Consider the following 15,397-nt stretch of genomic DNA (forward strand, 5'->3'; position numbering starts at 1 on the left):
TGATTATATTGCATAGGTATTGATATATACTAATGCATTCCCTACGATTATCTTTGACTGAGTTGCATTGAGATATGCTGTATCTGTTGAGTCTATTTGTACTGTAGTATTGATTCCCTTACTTTTTGGGAAAGAAAGATTGATATCAGAGATTTCTGTGACATATTATATACTACAGTAAGATGAGAATGAGTTCGAGTTAGATTATGATGTACTTGTGTTTCTGATTTGACCGCATTATTGATATTAATATGCTGAACAAGTACAGAACTATTGTAGATTCCTTTCAGGAGAGTGTAAGATTCAGACCAGATATGGCTGCTGAGTAGAAATTCCACGGTAAGGATTCTAGATCTAGAATTCCGTTAATATCTGTATTGTTTATGACTCGATTGATACAGAAAGGAGCAGATGGTATCCTTATGTATTCAGTAGACATGCTGAAATCGAGCCTAGTATTGGCAGATTTGCCAAGTGATGTACGAGTTGGTTGACGTCTTCCTAGATAAGATATTGGAGTTGCTTTATATTAGAAAGATAGATTTCATAATTGAATTGATACCAGGTACTGTTTGTATTTTAGAATTCAGTACAGAATGATATTGAATGTACAGAATGTCACTGAATGAAGTGAAAGAATTGAAAGATCAATAGAAGAGTACCGGCCAAGAGTTACATTTGATTTAGTGTTTCTGTGTGGCATGTTTCAGTATGTTCAGAGATATTCTGATGATTTCATGCTCGTTGTATCTATGATATTTTGATATATTTGCAGCATTTGATGGATTGAATCGAATATCTGAAAATTGTATTGAATACTCTGATAACTGTGATTATTGTATACAGAAATTATTCAGATAAGAATCTTGCTTGAAACAGATTGTAGTCAGAATATGTGATATCTGAAGTCAATATACCGATTCATTTTGACACAATTGAGATTGTGATCAGTGACTGAAAACGATACCGATATCAGAAAGATCAGAAATTTCAGAAATGTTAGAAATTTATTTGTCTGAGTTGGCAGATTATCTTATCCGATTATGTTTTGAACTGCTTGGGAATTGTTAGCTTCTAGATAAATATTTGATACAGATTATTCAAACCAAACCAGAGCTGAATTCGAGAATTTCGGCAGTTCAGAGATTTAACCAGAATGTTCAGAACTTAAATTCGATAATCAGAGCAGAGCATCGATCAGAGTGACAGATATGTGATTTTTACTGTATGAGAATGATTATCGTATGATGTCAAATGTGTCAGATTTGCACGACAGAATTTGATATCGATAGTCAGAACCGAATATCAGGTAGGTATTTTTTTAAAATTTATATTATTAACTGATTTGTTTGTACCAAATAATTCGAATCTGAAATGACAGATAGTGTCAGAAACACACAATAGTGGATTCAGTTTTCATTTTGGTGAATGAGAATGTATGATATTCGAACAGATAGTTTTGACATAGACAGATTAAATCAGTTGTGACAGAATTTGTACTGAAATGTTGGCAGAATTTGTACTGAAATGTCTGAATCGCCAATAAATGAAGATAAAAAGATAGAAATCAGAAGAGTTGTTACAGAATTGGTATATTTCTGACTAGACATGGGGAGTATAATTCGATGAATTTCGTAATGAGATCCCTATAATACTTTCCAGATTGTGATATGATATGATTGTGAGTGACAGATTGTTCAATCTATATCTAGTAGTTGTACAAGATGACGTACAAACATGACCAGATGACAAAGATCGATGTCAAAGAAATGGTTAGATTGATCAGAATGTTGAAATCGATTATATCAAATTGTGAATTTTGATTGAGTTTGTAATTGTGGCAGAACATACCATGAACTCATTCATATATTATCCACCGACTGACAGATAGCCAGAGTGTACTATCCGGATATTGAGAGATATCCAGAGAGTTGCAGTGCTGGATGCTAGCACCAGTTGAGATGACATATTGTCGCTGTGTGAATTATTGTACGATAATATTTATCAGATAACCAGATGGATAATGAAATAGTTACAGACGATATATTGTACAGTGAGTACTGCAGATTTCTTTGGTATAAGAATAATATCTCGGAGATACCTGAGATAGGATCTGATACGGTCAGAAATATGACAAAGAAAATGTAGCTAATTCAGAAGAGAATGAAGATAGCTCATACCAGACAGACTTAATATGCCAACGTCGGAAGGTGACGATTGGTAATTGAAGCCGAAGATTTAATATATCCTTGACTGGGATAAACAGACTTGATAACAGCTGATGATATTGATTTGGTATGAGCTGTTGATTGGTATATACGGATGTTGTATAGCCAGTATTGTGAGATTAATTCTGTCAGAGTTATTTCGAAGGGTATTATGATATTATGCTCTTGAATTATTATTCCAATTTAGAATCACAGATCCGTACAAGAAAGATATTTCAGAATGAAGACTATTCTATTATTGAAAATACAGTAATTGACAGGGCATCAAAGAGACTATCTGAAAGACAGAATTTGTCATGAGATTGAGATTTCATAATGATTCTATTGAGATGAGTTTCTGATTAAACTCTGTATACATTTCTTCTGATATGTCTGAATTGATTACTTGCGAGTTCGAGGACAAACTCAGATCTAAGAGGGGGAGAAATGTAAGGTCCGAGATTTTATTACTGTAATCTGAGATTAATCTGAAATGATTTATTTATTAATTGAGATGATTATAGACGAAACGGATCAGACCGGGAGAGCCGAAAGAAGATTTGACATGAGGTGCAAGGAAGAGTCCCCGCACACATGCGTGGCTTGAATGCGCGCACATGCATGGAACGTCCAGAACCTTGGGCGTATATGCGCGGCTTGAATGCGCACATGCGCGGAACGTCCAGAGAGTTCGACGCACATGCGCGGCGGAAGGCGCGCATATGCGCGAGTAAAGGATGTGCGAGACAGAACATCTCGCGCATATGCGCGAGAAGATAAATGCAGAAGGTGCCGGGCCGAACCTCCGGCGCATATGCGCGGCTTTGTGGGCGCATATGCGCGCGGCATGCAGAATGTAAAAATGCCACTTGGTCTCTTGAATGCAACGTGTGTATATATATATATATATATATATAAGACAAGCCTTATTCAGAAAGAAGCAAAAAGGAAGAAAGAAAAACGAGGGAAGAAGCTCCAATTCATTTCGGGTGAGAATTTGAGTGTTACGAAAAAATCCGGCCGTCCGATTTTAAATCCGACTTCAGTACTGAGTTCCTATCAATGCAAGCTACAACTAGACGTAAGTTTTGTTACGTTTAGACACGATTTGAAATCATGATATTGTCAGAATTGAATATGAATCAGATATGATGTTTCTGCTACCGTAGACATTGTATAATTGAAGTCAGATTAAAGAATAGACTGTTTATACAATTGTTATGATTTTTGAAAGATATTGATTGGGATTTGATATCAGAGTTGTGTTGTTACTGATCTTAAGTGTACATATATTGAGATTATGAATTGTACTGATACTGATTATGAATTCTGATATTATATCTGTGATGTTGAGATTGACGGGGATATCGAAACTGTATTGTTATTCCGTCGAAACATCAGTTGATTTAGAGTGATCAGATTCAGTAATGATTTCGATGATATCGTTGATATGAATTAGATTGTACCTTGTTCAGATATGGATCGGATTATATACTGATTTCAGTATTGATCAGAACAGGTTTTGAATCGAATTATATACTGATATTGTATTTATGTGATTGTCATTGCCAGACTGGGTATGGACAGATTGGAATACAAGACTTCGTCTTCGTCAGACCGGGAAGACAAAGGTATAATTCATGTTTTGTTTGGGGAAGACACAACTCAAATGAGATTCAATTTGAGTTTCCCAACAAAATCACATACTAGAATTGTTGTTTATCTTTTTATATGATTATGCTTTGTTTATAGATTTATATTCAAGCATTTGAGATAGGAAAGTCATTTGGTAGATTCGCCAAATTACTAGATGTTCGGTGGTTTCGACGCTTCGGATCAGAGTCACTCCGATTGTAGATATTCGATATAGACAGGGCCGAAGTCTAGGAATAAGACGCACAGTCACCCCGATTTGGAGGGTAGGTGACAGACAGTGACGTCTTATTCACACCGGTATCCCTAGAGTTAGAGTTGAGTTGAGTCAAGATATGAATTGAATTGAGTTGCATGCTTATGTTATTTTGGTTTCAAATATTATGGAACCCATTGTTACTGCATGCTTATTTTGATTTGGTTTCATACACTATGAAACCTATTGTTATTGATTTTATGCATGATAGTATGCTTTATGATTTATATTGTGTATATGCATGTCTACCATGTTTTATACTGGGATTTATTTTCACCGGAGTATCCGGCTGTTGTCTTGTTTTGTATGTGTGCATGACAACAGGTGGGGCAGGATCGGGGTCAAGAAGATGATGAGAGAAGACGAGTTTAGAGTGGTGATTCCGGACTTATCGTAGACTTGGTTTAATACTTGAAATTTAGTAGTTGAACCTTAGACTAGTTTGAATGATTGTTGTACATTATTGTACTTATATACTGAGATGTATATTAGTTACATTCCATTACGCTTCACACTTGTGTTTTAAAAGAAAAATTTTTAGACCCTGTTTAGTTTAATCGATAATTAAATCCCAAAGATGATTAAGAAGATGATTAGCGTCCGGGGTCCCCACAATTTTTTACCCTTTTTTGAATTTCTCTAAGATCTCCGGAGAGTTTAGAGGAATCCAGTACTATTTCTAAGAACCTGTTATTTTGAATCATAAGTTTACCTTAGAACTCTGATAAGTTCTTTCTTGATATCTAACCTTAGTTATATTTTCATGCTTCAAATATTCCAGAGTTCTGGAATAAATCTTGTAAATAATTAATCTCGAACCTGGGTTCGGATTCATGCTAATTGAAAAATTATCCTCCTCAAACATTTAATTACTTCATAATAATAAATTTGTATGTTTGAAATATTTTATCTAGGCTCTTATACCATTTTCCCCAGGAAAACCGATCATTAAAATATGCAAGGGTATTTTTGTCAACTTTAAACTTTTTAGGAAGTTTGGGCAAAGTTTTTTAGGTATAGGGAGTTATGATAAAGATAAGTTTGGGTTTTGAAGATTTAAAACCAATTTTCCCTTATTAGATTGTGTTTTTATGCATTTATGAATACTGATGAATTTAATAATTTTTATTTAACTGAAATTCTAGATGACTAATTTTACGAATTCTGAGCTAGTATAAAATTTTTAAAAAAAATAAATAGAGGCTACTATTATTAAGTTTATAATGTTAAAAGTAAAAATTTACAGTAAAAAGTAAAAATCTCAAACTCAAAAAATATATTAAATTACACACATTATAAAATTTTGTCTACTCAATTGTGTGTTTTTTTCACAAATTGAGAGAATTATTTATAGAATTTTTTTGAAAATAATCCAAAAGTAAATACTTCATTACATACATCATCACACACTAATTTTTAATATTTACAACTCTTATTTTCAACATTCAATAATTTCAACTCTTATTTTCAACACCCCCTTGTGATGAAGATCATGATACAATGATTGTCTTCATTACGTATTTTTATGCTGCCTCGTTCAAAACCTTACTAGGAAAAACTCATTGGAATAAAAATCATAGTAAGAGAAAAAAGTGCAGCCACGCAAACTCCTCCTCATGTTAACACAAATGATTCTTCACAAATTTCATAGATTGCACATCACGATATTATATATATATTTTCTCAATATTGTCGTTGAAAGTGCCTCTGTGAAGAGATCTGATGAGTTTTCACTTGACTGAATGTGACGAATATCAATATCTTTATTCTTCTCAAGTTCTTGGGTGAATGCTAAAAACTTGGGGGAATATATTTAGTTCTGTTGCTTTTTTATGTATCCTTCTTTCATTTGAGTAACACATGCAACATTATTTTCATATATGTCACGGGTTTCTTGTCGAATGATAATCTGCATGAGATTTGGATATGTTCGGTCATTGATTTTAGCCATACACGTTCACGACTTGCTTCATGTAGTGCAATAATCTCGGCGTGATTTGATGAAGTTGTTACGAGTGTTTTTTTCTGTGAACGCTAAGAAATTGCAGTGCCTCCACGAGTAAATACATATCCAGTTTGAGAACGTGCCTTGTGTGAATTAGATAAATACCCATCACCAACATAACCAATTATGCTTTGATTGGTATTTTTTGAATACAAAAGTCTCAAATCTATTGTTCCTTGTAAATAATGGAATCTATGTTTAATTCTATTCCAGTGTCTCTTTGTTGGATATGAGCTAAATCTTGCCAATAAATTTGCAACAAAAGATATATCAGGTCTTGTACAATTTGCAAGATACATAAAGGCACCAATAACACTTAGATATGATACTTCTGGACCAAGAATAACTTCATCATCTTCACATTGGCGGAATGAATCATTTTCTATGTTTAATGCTCTAACAACCATTGGAATAGTTAAAGGATCCATATTAAAACGTTTAAGGACATTTTCTGTATAATTTGACTGGTGAACAAATATTCCACATTCTTTTTGTTCAATTTGCAAACTCAGTATTTTTCCAAGGTCCTTCATTTCAAATTTTTCCTTCAAGTACGACACAACATCTTGAATTTTCTTATTTGTTCCAATGATGTTTAAATCATCAACATATACAACAATAATTATGCATCCAGATGTTGTTTTCTTAAGAAAATACAAGGGCATATTGAATTGTTTACATATCTATTTTTCACTAAGTGTTCACTTAGCCGATTATACCACATTCAACCGGATTATTTTAACTCGTATAATGATCTTTGCAATTTCACATAATAACATTCTTTGGGTTTTGAACTTTGTGCTTCAGGCATCTTAAATCTTTCGGGGATTTTCATATATATATTACTATAGAATGATCCATATACGTAAGCTGTGACAACTTCTATAAGACGCATTTCTAAATTTTTAGATACCGCCAAAATAATCAAATAACGCAACATAATTGCATCCATAATAGATGAATACGTTTCTTCATAATTAATTCAAGGTCTTTGAGAAAAACCTTGTGCAACGAGTCGAGCTTTATATCTTACTATTTCATTTTTCTCATTTCGCTTTCGAATCAAAACCCATTTGTACCCAACAGGTATTACACCTTCAGGTGTAAGGACTATAGGTCCAAAAACGTTACGTTTATTTAGCGAATCTAATTCAACCTAGATGGCGTCTTTCCATTTAACAAGTCCTATCGATTTTTACATTCATCAAAAGATTTTGGTTCATGATCTTTATTGTCATTTATGATGTCAAATGCCACATTGTAAGAAAAAATATCTTATCAATTTCTTTTATATTTTTTCGCTTCCATATTTTTTCAATAATAATATACTTGATAGAGATTTCACGATTTTTATCAGTTTGTGGTTCTAACATAACATTTTCATCGTCATGTATTTCTGCCGGAATAGCATTCTCTATTTTGTGATCATCGTGTTTCTCTATGCTTTTTATTTTTCGAGGATTTTTATCCTTGGAACTGATTTGGCCTTCTACGCTTCAATCGTTTTATGACATCATGAGTGTCTTCAATTTGTTTCTTTTGAATTTCAATTCGAGTAGAGACATTTATAGCATGTATATATGATTTAGTTACCCCCTTTTGTGTCTGCAAATGCATCTGGTATTTGATTTGTTGTTCTTTGAAATTGCACAATTTGATGTACATCTTTTTCACATTGTTTAGTTTTTGGATCCAGATGTAACAATGATGTTGTATACCATGTAATTTCCTTTTCGATATGTATCTTTTCTCCCCCTAACATTGGGAAGATTTTGCTCATTAAAATGACAATCATCAAAATTTGATGTAAACACGTCGCCTGTTTGAGGCTCAAGATATCGAATGATTGATGGGCTATCATAACCAATATAAATTCCGATCTTTCTTTGAGGTCCCATTTTTGTTCGTTGAGAAGTTGCAATAGGCACATATACCATACATCTAAAAATTCTCAGATGAGAAATGTCTGGTTCTTTACCAAAGCAAGCTGCAGTGGGGAGCATTTATGATATGCACTTGGTCTGATTCGAATTAATGGAGCAACATGTAAAATTGCATGTCCCCATATAGAAACATTGATTTTTGTTTTCATAATCATTAGTCTAGAAATCAGTTGTAGACGTTTAATCAATGATTCAAATAATCCATTTTTTGTATGTACATGAGCAACATGATGCTCAATGGTGATTTCCATTGACATACAATAATCATTGAAAGTCTGTGAAGTAAATTCACCAGTATTATCAAGTCTAATTTTCTTGATTGTATGATCGAGAAATTGATTACGCAATTTTATAATTTGAGCAAGTAATATTGCAAATGCCACATTCCGAGTTGATAATAAATATATCTGCTGGAGGCATCAATCAATATCATAAAATATCTAAATGGTCCATATGGTTGATGAATTGACCCACAAATATCGCCCTGAATACGTTCAAGAAACATAGGTGATTCAGTTTGGATTTTAGCTGTAATGGTCTTATAATAAGTTTTCCAAGAGAACATGCTTTGCGTTAAAACTTATTATTTTGAAAGTTCTTCTGGTTTTTCAGCGGATGACCATGTGTATTTTTTATAATTCTTCGCATCATTGTTGAACCAGGATATCCTAATCGATTATGTTAATTGATTAATTTTGAAGAATTATCAACTACCATGTTTGATTCAATTGGATTTATATGTGTATAATGCAATTCAGTATGGAGTGTTTTTCAACTACATATTTCTTCGTGATTTTTATGTGGTAAGACACATATATATCTCATTTCTTTCATTTATTGCCTGAGTATCATACCAATGAGGATATATATCATTAAAATCCAACAAATTTTTTTCGACTGTGGTAAATACAAAGCATCATTTATCAGAATTTTGTACCATTAGGTAACAAAAAATGTGCTTTACAACAACCTTTAATCAAGTCTAAAGAACCTGATATTGTATTCACCATTGTTTTTGTTGGTTTTAGTTCCAAGAAATATCTTTTATCTCGGAGAATAGTGTGTGTTGTACCACTATCATGTTTGCAAATTTCCATGAGATTAGTTCCTTGTTTAGCTTTGTTCATAGAAGTTTCCATATTTGAACTTCAAAAAAAATATGCAATGGAAAAAATCACTAACAATACATATGTAATTTATTAAAAAATATAAGACATATCATAATTATACAATAAAATATTAGCATATGAGCACATGAAAATTAAAATATTTTACATTTCAATTCAACTAATATATTGATTATTTTCAGATAAATCATTCCGAAAATCTACAGCATCAAAATGAGTTGAATCACTCAAATGACCACTGTGTTTAGTGAAGTTAGTTTATTTTTATTTTCCATTTATTGATTCTTTATAGAGCTTACAAAAGTGTTAAGGGGCTAGACAAATACGAGACTAATGTCCTGGAGTGATGCATCTAAAATAAGAACTTGCAAATCGTTTTGAGTGATTTTCATTAATAATCATGTTCTCATGATGCCTTTTCTGTGGGTGGTTCGTGACACCCTTTTAAGATGAGTTATAGAAGTAACTATCTCGATTGTTTTCAAAATCACGGCCGGGACCATGACCACTACCACGTACACGTTCATGACCACGACCTCGATTTCGACCACAACAAAAAACATGTCTTTGACTTTGATTTTGGTTTCCAGGTTTAAATTCATTTTTACTTGCAACATTTACTTCTAGAATTGCTGTTGATCTAGTGGGTCGAGGCTGATGATTTCTCATAGTAGCTCTTTGTTCTTTTCCGCCACAAGAAGACATGCGATAAGTTCAGAACATCTCGTAAATCCACACACTCTATATTGTTGTTATATAGTTATATTTTATGCGTGAATAGTACAAAATATTTTTTCAAGCATTTCCGATTCTGTACCCTCATGTCCACAAAATTTTAATTGTGAGATTATTCGATACATCGCCAAATTGCAATAACTGACTTTCTTAAAATTTTGGAATCTTAACGTATTTCATTCATCATAAGCGGTCGGAAGTATAACTTCCCTTATATGTTTAAATATTTATTTTAATCCTTTCCATAAAGCCATGAGATATTTTTCAATGAGATATTCACATTGTAATCCTTCATCAAGATGTCGACGAAAAATATTATAGCTTTTGCCTTTTCTTGTGATGATGAGATACCATTTTATTTAATGGTTTCACTTAGACCCAATAACACAAGATGCATTTCTACATCGAGATTACATGACATATAATTTTTTCTCGTACTGTCAAGGGCAAAAAATTCGAGTTTTGCCAAATTTGACATGGTGGTACTAGAAAAATAACAATGCATTTTATTAGTTATGTTCTAAATATATTAATGTGACAATAAAAAGTAACAGATAAATTATAAGTACAAGCATTCTTAAAAATAAAGAAAAAACGCGAGACGGATATTCTCTGATAAATATAAGACTAATGAGTATAATAACCGAAATAATTATACAAAATAACCTTGAAATAACCATCTTCTTCTTCGAAAATTTTGATGAAGAAAATATTTAGGGAGGAATAATAAGTTTGGAGTGATTGAACGTGTTTGTAAAATAATATCTATATGGTAAAAATTAGCCGTTTATGACCGTTACAAAGTCTTAAAAAAATAAATGTATGTATATGTAAATTTTATGGTAATAATATGATGTATATACTGTTAATCATGTTTAAATAATTATGTATATCACATCACAATATTATTATGAGGTGTCAGAGACTCCTTTTATATAATATTGTGACATTATACATATATATATATATATATATATAATTACTATACAACACAATAAAAATATATAAAGAGTGAAATAATCATATCACGTTATTATAATGAGGTGTCATAGACTCTTTTTATATAATAACATGATATTATTCAAATATATATACAATAAATAAACAAAACACAATAAAATTATATAAATAGTGTAATAATATAATCACATCACGTTATTATAATGAGCTGTCATAAATTTTTTTTATGTAATAACATGATTTATATATTAAATATATACACAATAAAAATAAATAAAAAGTAAAATAATATTCTTATATTGTTATCTTTCTCTTGTGTTTTGGGGCTTGGAAAAATATGGAGAAACGACTCTTCGAGTATCGTGTTGATAACGTGTTAAAAGTAAAAATTTACGGTAAAAAAAAATCTCAAACTCAGAAAGTATATTAACATACACACTTTATAAAATTTTGTCTACTTCAATTGTGTGTTTTCTTCACAAATCGAGATGTCTATCTATAGAAATTATTTGGAAATAATCCGAAAATAAATACATGATTACATACATAATCACACACTAATTTTCAATATTTACAATTCTTATTTTCAACATTCAATAATTTCAACTCTTATATTCAACATATACTACTATAAAAAAAATTAAAAATAAACATAGAGCATGATTAAGAAAAGTAGAATGCAAATACCACTCCCTATAACAGGAAATTTTCTAAATATTGATGACGTCTTGAACAAAAATTTAATGAAGAAAGAAATGCTAAACAAACCAAATTATATATACACAATAGTAGAAATCCTCTAATTGGCTCCCTAGCAGGTATCCTGCAGCATTGGAGAATGTTATATTAATTTCGCAAGATGTTTGTAAAATATTGTTTGTCCATATACATACACACACACACACACACACAAATATATATTATACTTATTGATAATATTTTCTATAATTAGAGTGATAATTGTACCTGAAACAAAATTAGTACCACTTGAACAAGTTTGACAAGATTATAGGGGTTTTCAATTCAACTTTCCTCCAATTATAACAAGCAAGATGCGAATGACAAAAACAACCCAAGATTATCCCCTACATAATTTTTTTTTAATATATCTTCAATTGACCTCAAAACATTCAATAATTTTTTTTATATATATTAACTACTAGTTTGCTACAATACTTATATTGCATATATCAAAATAAATAATAAATAACATATGAACAACATAGAGCCGCAATGTTTTCATCGGGTATGTCACAAATGACTATACTTTGTTGCTTTTGTGCTTCAAATGAAACACAAAATGGTTGCTGCGATAAATTTGCAAACATAAAATACAAGTCATCATGTTGGCCGAAAGATTAAGTAGTAACCTCTCTGTGATCAGTGTAATCTATGAAGAAATTTGGTGTGATCCTTCAGGAATAGTGTGTATATTTACACAAATAAAAATAATCAGAGACTCAAAAGTTCATTGCATGATAATCAGTAGTCAAAATAAAAATGATATAAACATAAAGATAACATCTTGGAAACCCATATATTAAACCTGACTCATAATTTGTAAGTACTAATAAAACAAAACAAAACAAAACAAAACAAAATTCAGATAGTAGGTTAAGATTTAAAAACAAAACAAATACGAGATGCACAAATACTCTTGTTGGAATACCAAGGAAACTCAAATTTGTCTTCAATCCCTCCCCACTCCTCACTACTTCTTCTCTTCCTTTTCAGCCTCCGCAGCTCTCTTGGCTCTAACACCGACATGGCGCTCGTTGGTGCGTTCCAGACGCAGCTTGTCATATGCCTTGAATGATTTCATCTCTGCTGTGACCTTCACAAGCTCAACATTAGGCTTCTCACGTATAATTGGCAAGACAGGGCCAGAAACTTGTGTTGCTGTTGCCAACTCCTCGGGTGTAGAATCGCCAGCCTGTGGGAGAGAACGAGTTACAGAATTCTGAAAGTACAAACAAGTTTTTTTAATGAAAAATTAAGGTAAAAATATCATGGCCACCTTAAACTTGCGAGCTCGTCTTGGGAAAACAACAAGCTTTGCCTTGTATGTTTTCAGCCTCTGGACATTAGTCTGGAATCCCTCCAAGGAACGGTTTCTGCGCCGATGATCGACAGAGATGCCAATGGTTGGGGCGAGTTTCTTTGGGACACCTGCAGCCTGGTTCATACAACCAAAACAGAGATTACAAATTTTCTATATAGAAAATTCGGAGCAACTTTGAGATCCTATGTATCCCCAACCAAAATAATTCCAGTGACACTGAACAGATGATGAAAATATTAGCATAGGAAGGAAAACAACTGCAAAACATATTAACAATCGTAAAATGAAAATTACTCAGGCTCTTTAACCTCATTTATTATTATTATTTTGAATGCTTAACCACATTTCTAATTGAGCAGCAAATGGTAAAAATTAATCTAATTTAATTTAATTTAATTTAACCTCAGAAAAGTAAAAGTAAATTTCCATACAATTAGGTCGATATGTATGTAAATCGAATTAAATCACCAGACAACCATGTCACATGCAATTAGCATGATTTATGGCATGGTATAATGTAACAGACCTTCAGCTCCTCAAGAGAAAATCCTCTACCAGCTCTGACTTTCATATTGTACTTCAGAGTCTGCCCATGAACAACGGGGCGAAGGGGTCCAGCTATAGGCCTAGGAAAAATCTTGACGGCTTTCGTTTGTCTTGCTAAAGAAGAGCGATACATAAATCAGGAGCAGCATATTATGTGATTGCGCAAGAAGCATTGGAAGAAAATGTACAGAATAAAAAGTCAGAAGACAACAATAAAACAAGTAGGTAACATCAAAAGGAATGACTACCGATTCTTCTTCTCTTCTTGCGGGCAGGCTGGTTGAACCAAGTCCTCACATAATTCTGCCAGTGTTTCCGGAAGTGCCCATTTGGCACAACATTGTTGTGCTTAACCATGGTTTATCTAGATACACAATAATGGCTAGTTTCAACTACACAAGAATTGATCAAAATCAAGGATCTTTTTAGCAAATAAAAAAAATGATTCAGTGATATGTTACATTATAAAAATAAAATAAAGGCACTAGTCCAAGCCTGCTTCATTGAAATTTGAATCACACAACTTTTGCCAACCTCAATTAGTCCAAAGAAAAAATATATGCGTATATCCAGAATACCAGATACAGGGGAACACAAACTGATAAAATTAAAGTATAAATCACACATCATTGGCTTGACCCTGCCACTTTCCACCATCGATTATACCAGTTATCAAGAGATCAAATACGTTGATCCTAAATACAGAAATACAAAATTCTTACCCATAATCAGCATTCAAAAAAAGGCTATCTCAGATTAATACTATCAACCGATCCAACAAAAAGCTAGACGTGCATATACTAGCTTCGAGGTTCAAAAATAGCCAATAATCATTACATTCACAGAATTAGACAATATAAAAATCCAAAATGGAAAACATTCGTGTCGTGAAATTCGATTCAAATAAGCTTCACATCGAGAGATATAACAAACGAAGTACAACACACAAGATATATTGGCTGCAATGAGAACAGGGATTTCAGACTGACGGCGGAGATCGGCGAAACCACGAAACTGAGCACTGCCTTGAAATGCTACGGGCGCAGGTTTTGTACGAACAGCAGTGGCAAAACCCTACAATTTGAATTGGACTATCTACTTTTTGGGCTGTTTGCTTTTTCGTATGGCCCAATCAGTACTTCAAATTGCCCCAGCCCATTAAATTTGGGATCTATGGGCTTATCAGAAGATTCTGTTCTTATCGAATACCTTACATCTTTATTAATAAATATATTTTAATAGTATATATATAGCTAATGTAATATACAGAGTAAAATAATAGAAAAAAATGTTTTAAATACAGATACTTGGTTAGATTTCGAACCGTAGGAGTATAATTGGAAATATTTGGAGAATAACTTTGGTCAAACTTCATTTCTAAAAGATAATCAGTGTATTCGAACCAGAATTAATTTGTTAAACAATTGAATTTATGTAATTTGGATATAACAAATTAATTAACAATGGGCTTGATCTTGGCCCAATCTTGCCTCCTCTTTCATTTGTGCAGATAGATGGTCTATACCCTCTCTGAACTTGTGAGATGAACTGAGGAACTCGTCATGTGATCCAAGTGGCCAGAACAAGCCCCATAAATCTCTCACTTCTTTTTTGCCAGTGACAAATTCTTTTTTCCTTTCGAGCCACTGTTGAGTAAAGCGAAAAGATTCGCCCGACACTTAAGAATTATGAACTTGCTTCAGGTCAGATAGGAAATTTTGATAAGCCTTCCATATCTTTTCTGTGAAGATAGGAAAGAAGTTTTATTGAAGGCAGTGGTGCAAGTTGTCCCATCGTATGTCATGAGGAGCTTGAGCACACGATGAACTCCTTTTGACGAGAAAAATCTTGAATCTGGGAAAACTTGTCTGCGAAAAGAAGAGGGAGTCTTGGGTTTTCAAAA

The 15,397-nt window shown here is 32.6% G+C and overlaps 1 protein-coding gene across 2 annotated transcripts; it reads right to left on the bottom strand.

Annotated features, from left to right (window-relative positions):
- Nucleotides 1–12,372: 12,372 nt before the first annotated feature.
- Nucleotides 12,373–14,616, bottom strand: LOC142533381 (large ribosomal subunit protein eL13z-like). Of its 2 annotated transcripts, none has more exons than XM_075640124.1 (5): nucleotides 14,484–14,616; nucleotides 13,743–13,858; nucleotides 13,475–13,608; nucleotides 12,904–13,062; nucleotides 12,373–12,819 (listed from the first exon to the last, which is right to left on the bottom strand). In XM_075640124.1, the coding sequence occupies exons 2-5, from the start codon at nucleotides 13,849–13,851 to the stop codon at nucleotides 12,598–12,600; spliced, it is 624 nt and encodes a 207-aa protein (XP_075496239.1). In that variant the 5' UTR covers nucleotides 13,852–13,858; nucleotides 14,484–14,616; the 3' UTR covers nucleotides 12,373–12,597. The 2 variants fall into 2 exon arrangements, with proteins under 2 accessions (XP_075496239.1, XP_075496240.1); XM_075640125.1 differs by having other exon boundaries at nucleotides 14,442–14,571.
- Between the last annotated feature and the right edge of the window lie 781 nt (nucleotides 14,617–15,397).

Source organism: Primulina tabacum, chromosome 18, assembly GCF_025594145.1.
Source record: "Primulina tabacum isolate GXHZ01 chromosome 18, ASM2559414v2, whole genome shotgun sequence".
NCBI classification, from domain to species: Eukaryota; Viridiplantae; Streptophyta; class Magnoliopsida; order Lamiales; family Gesneriaceae; genus Primulina; species Primulina tabacum.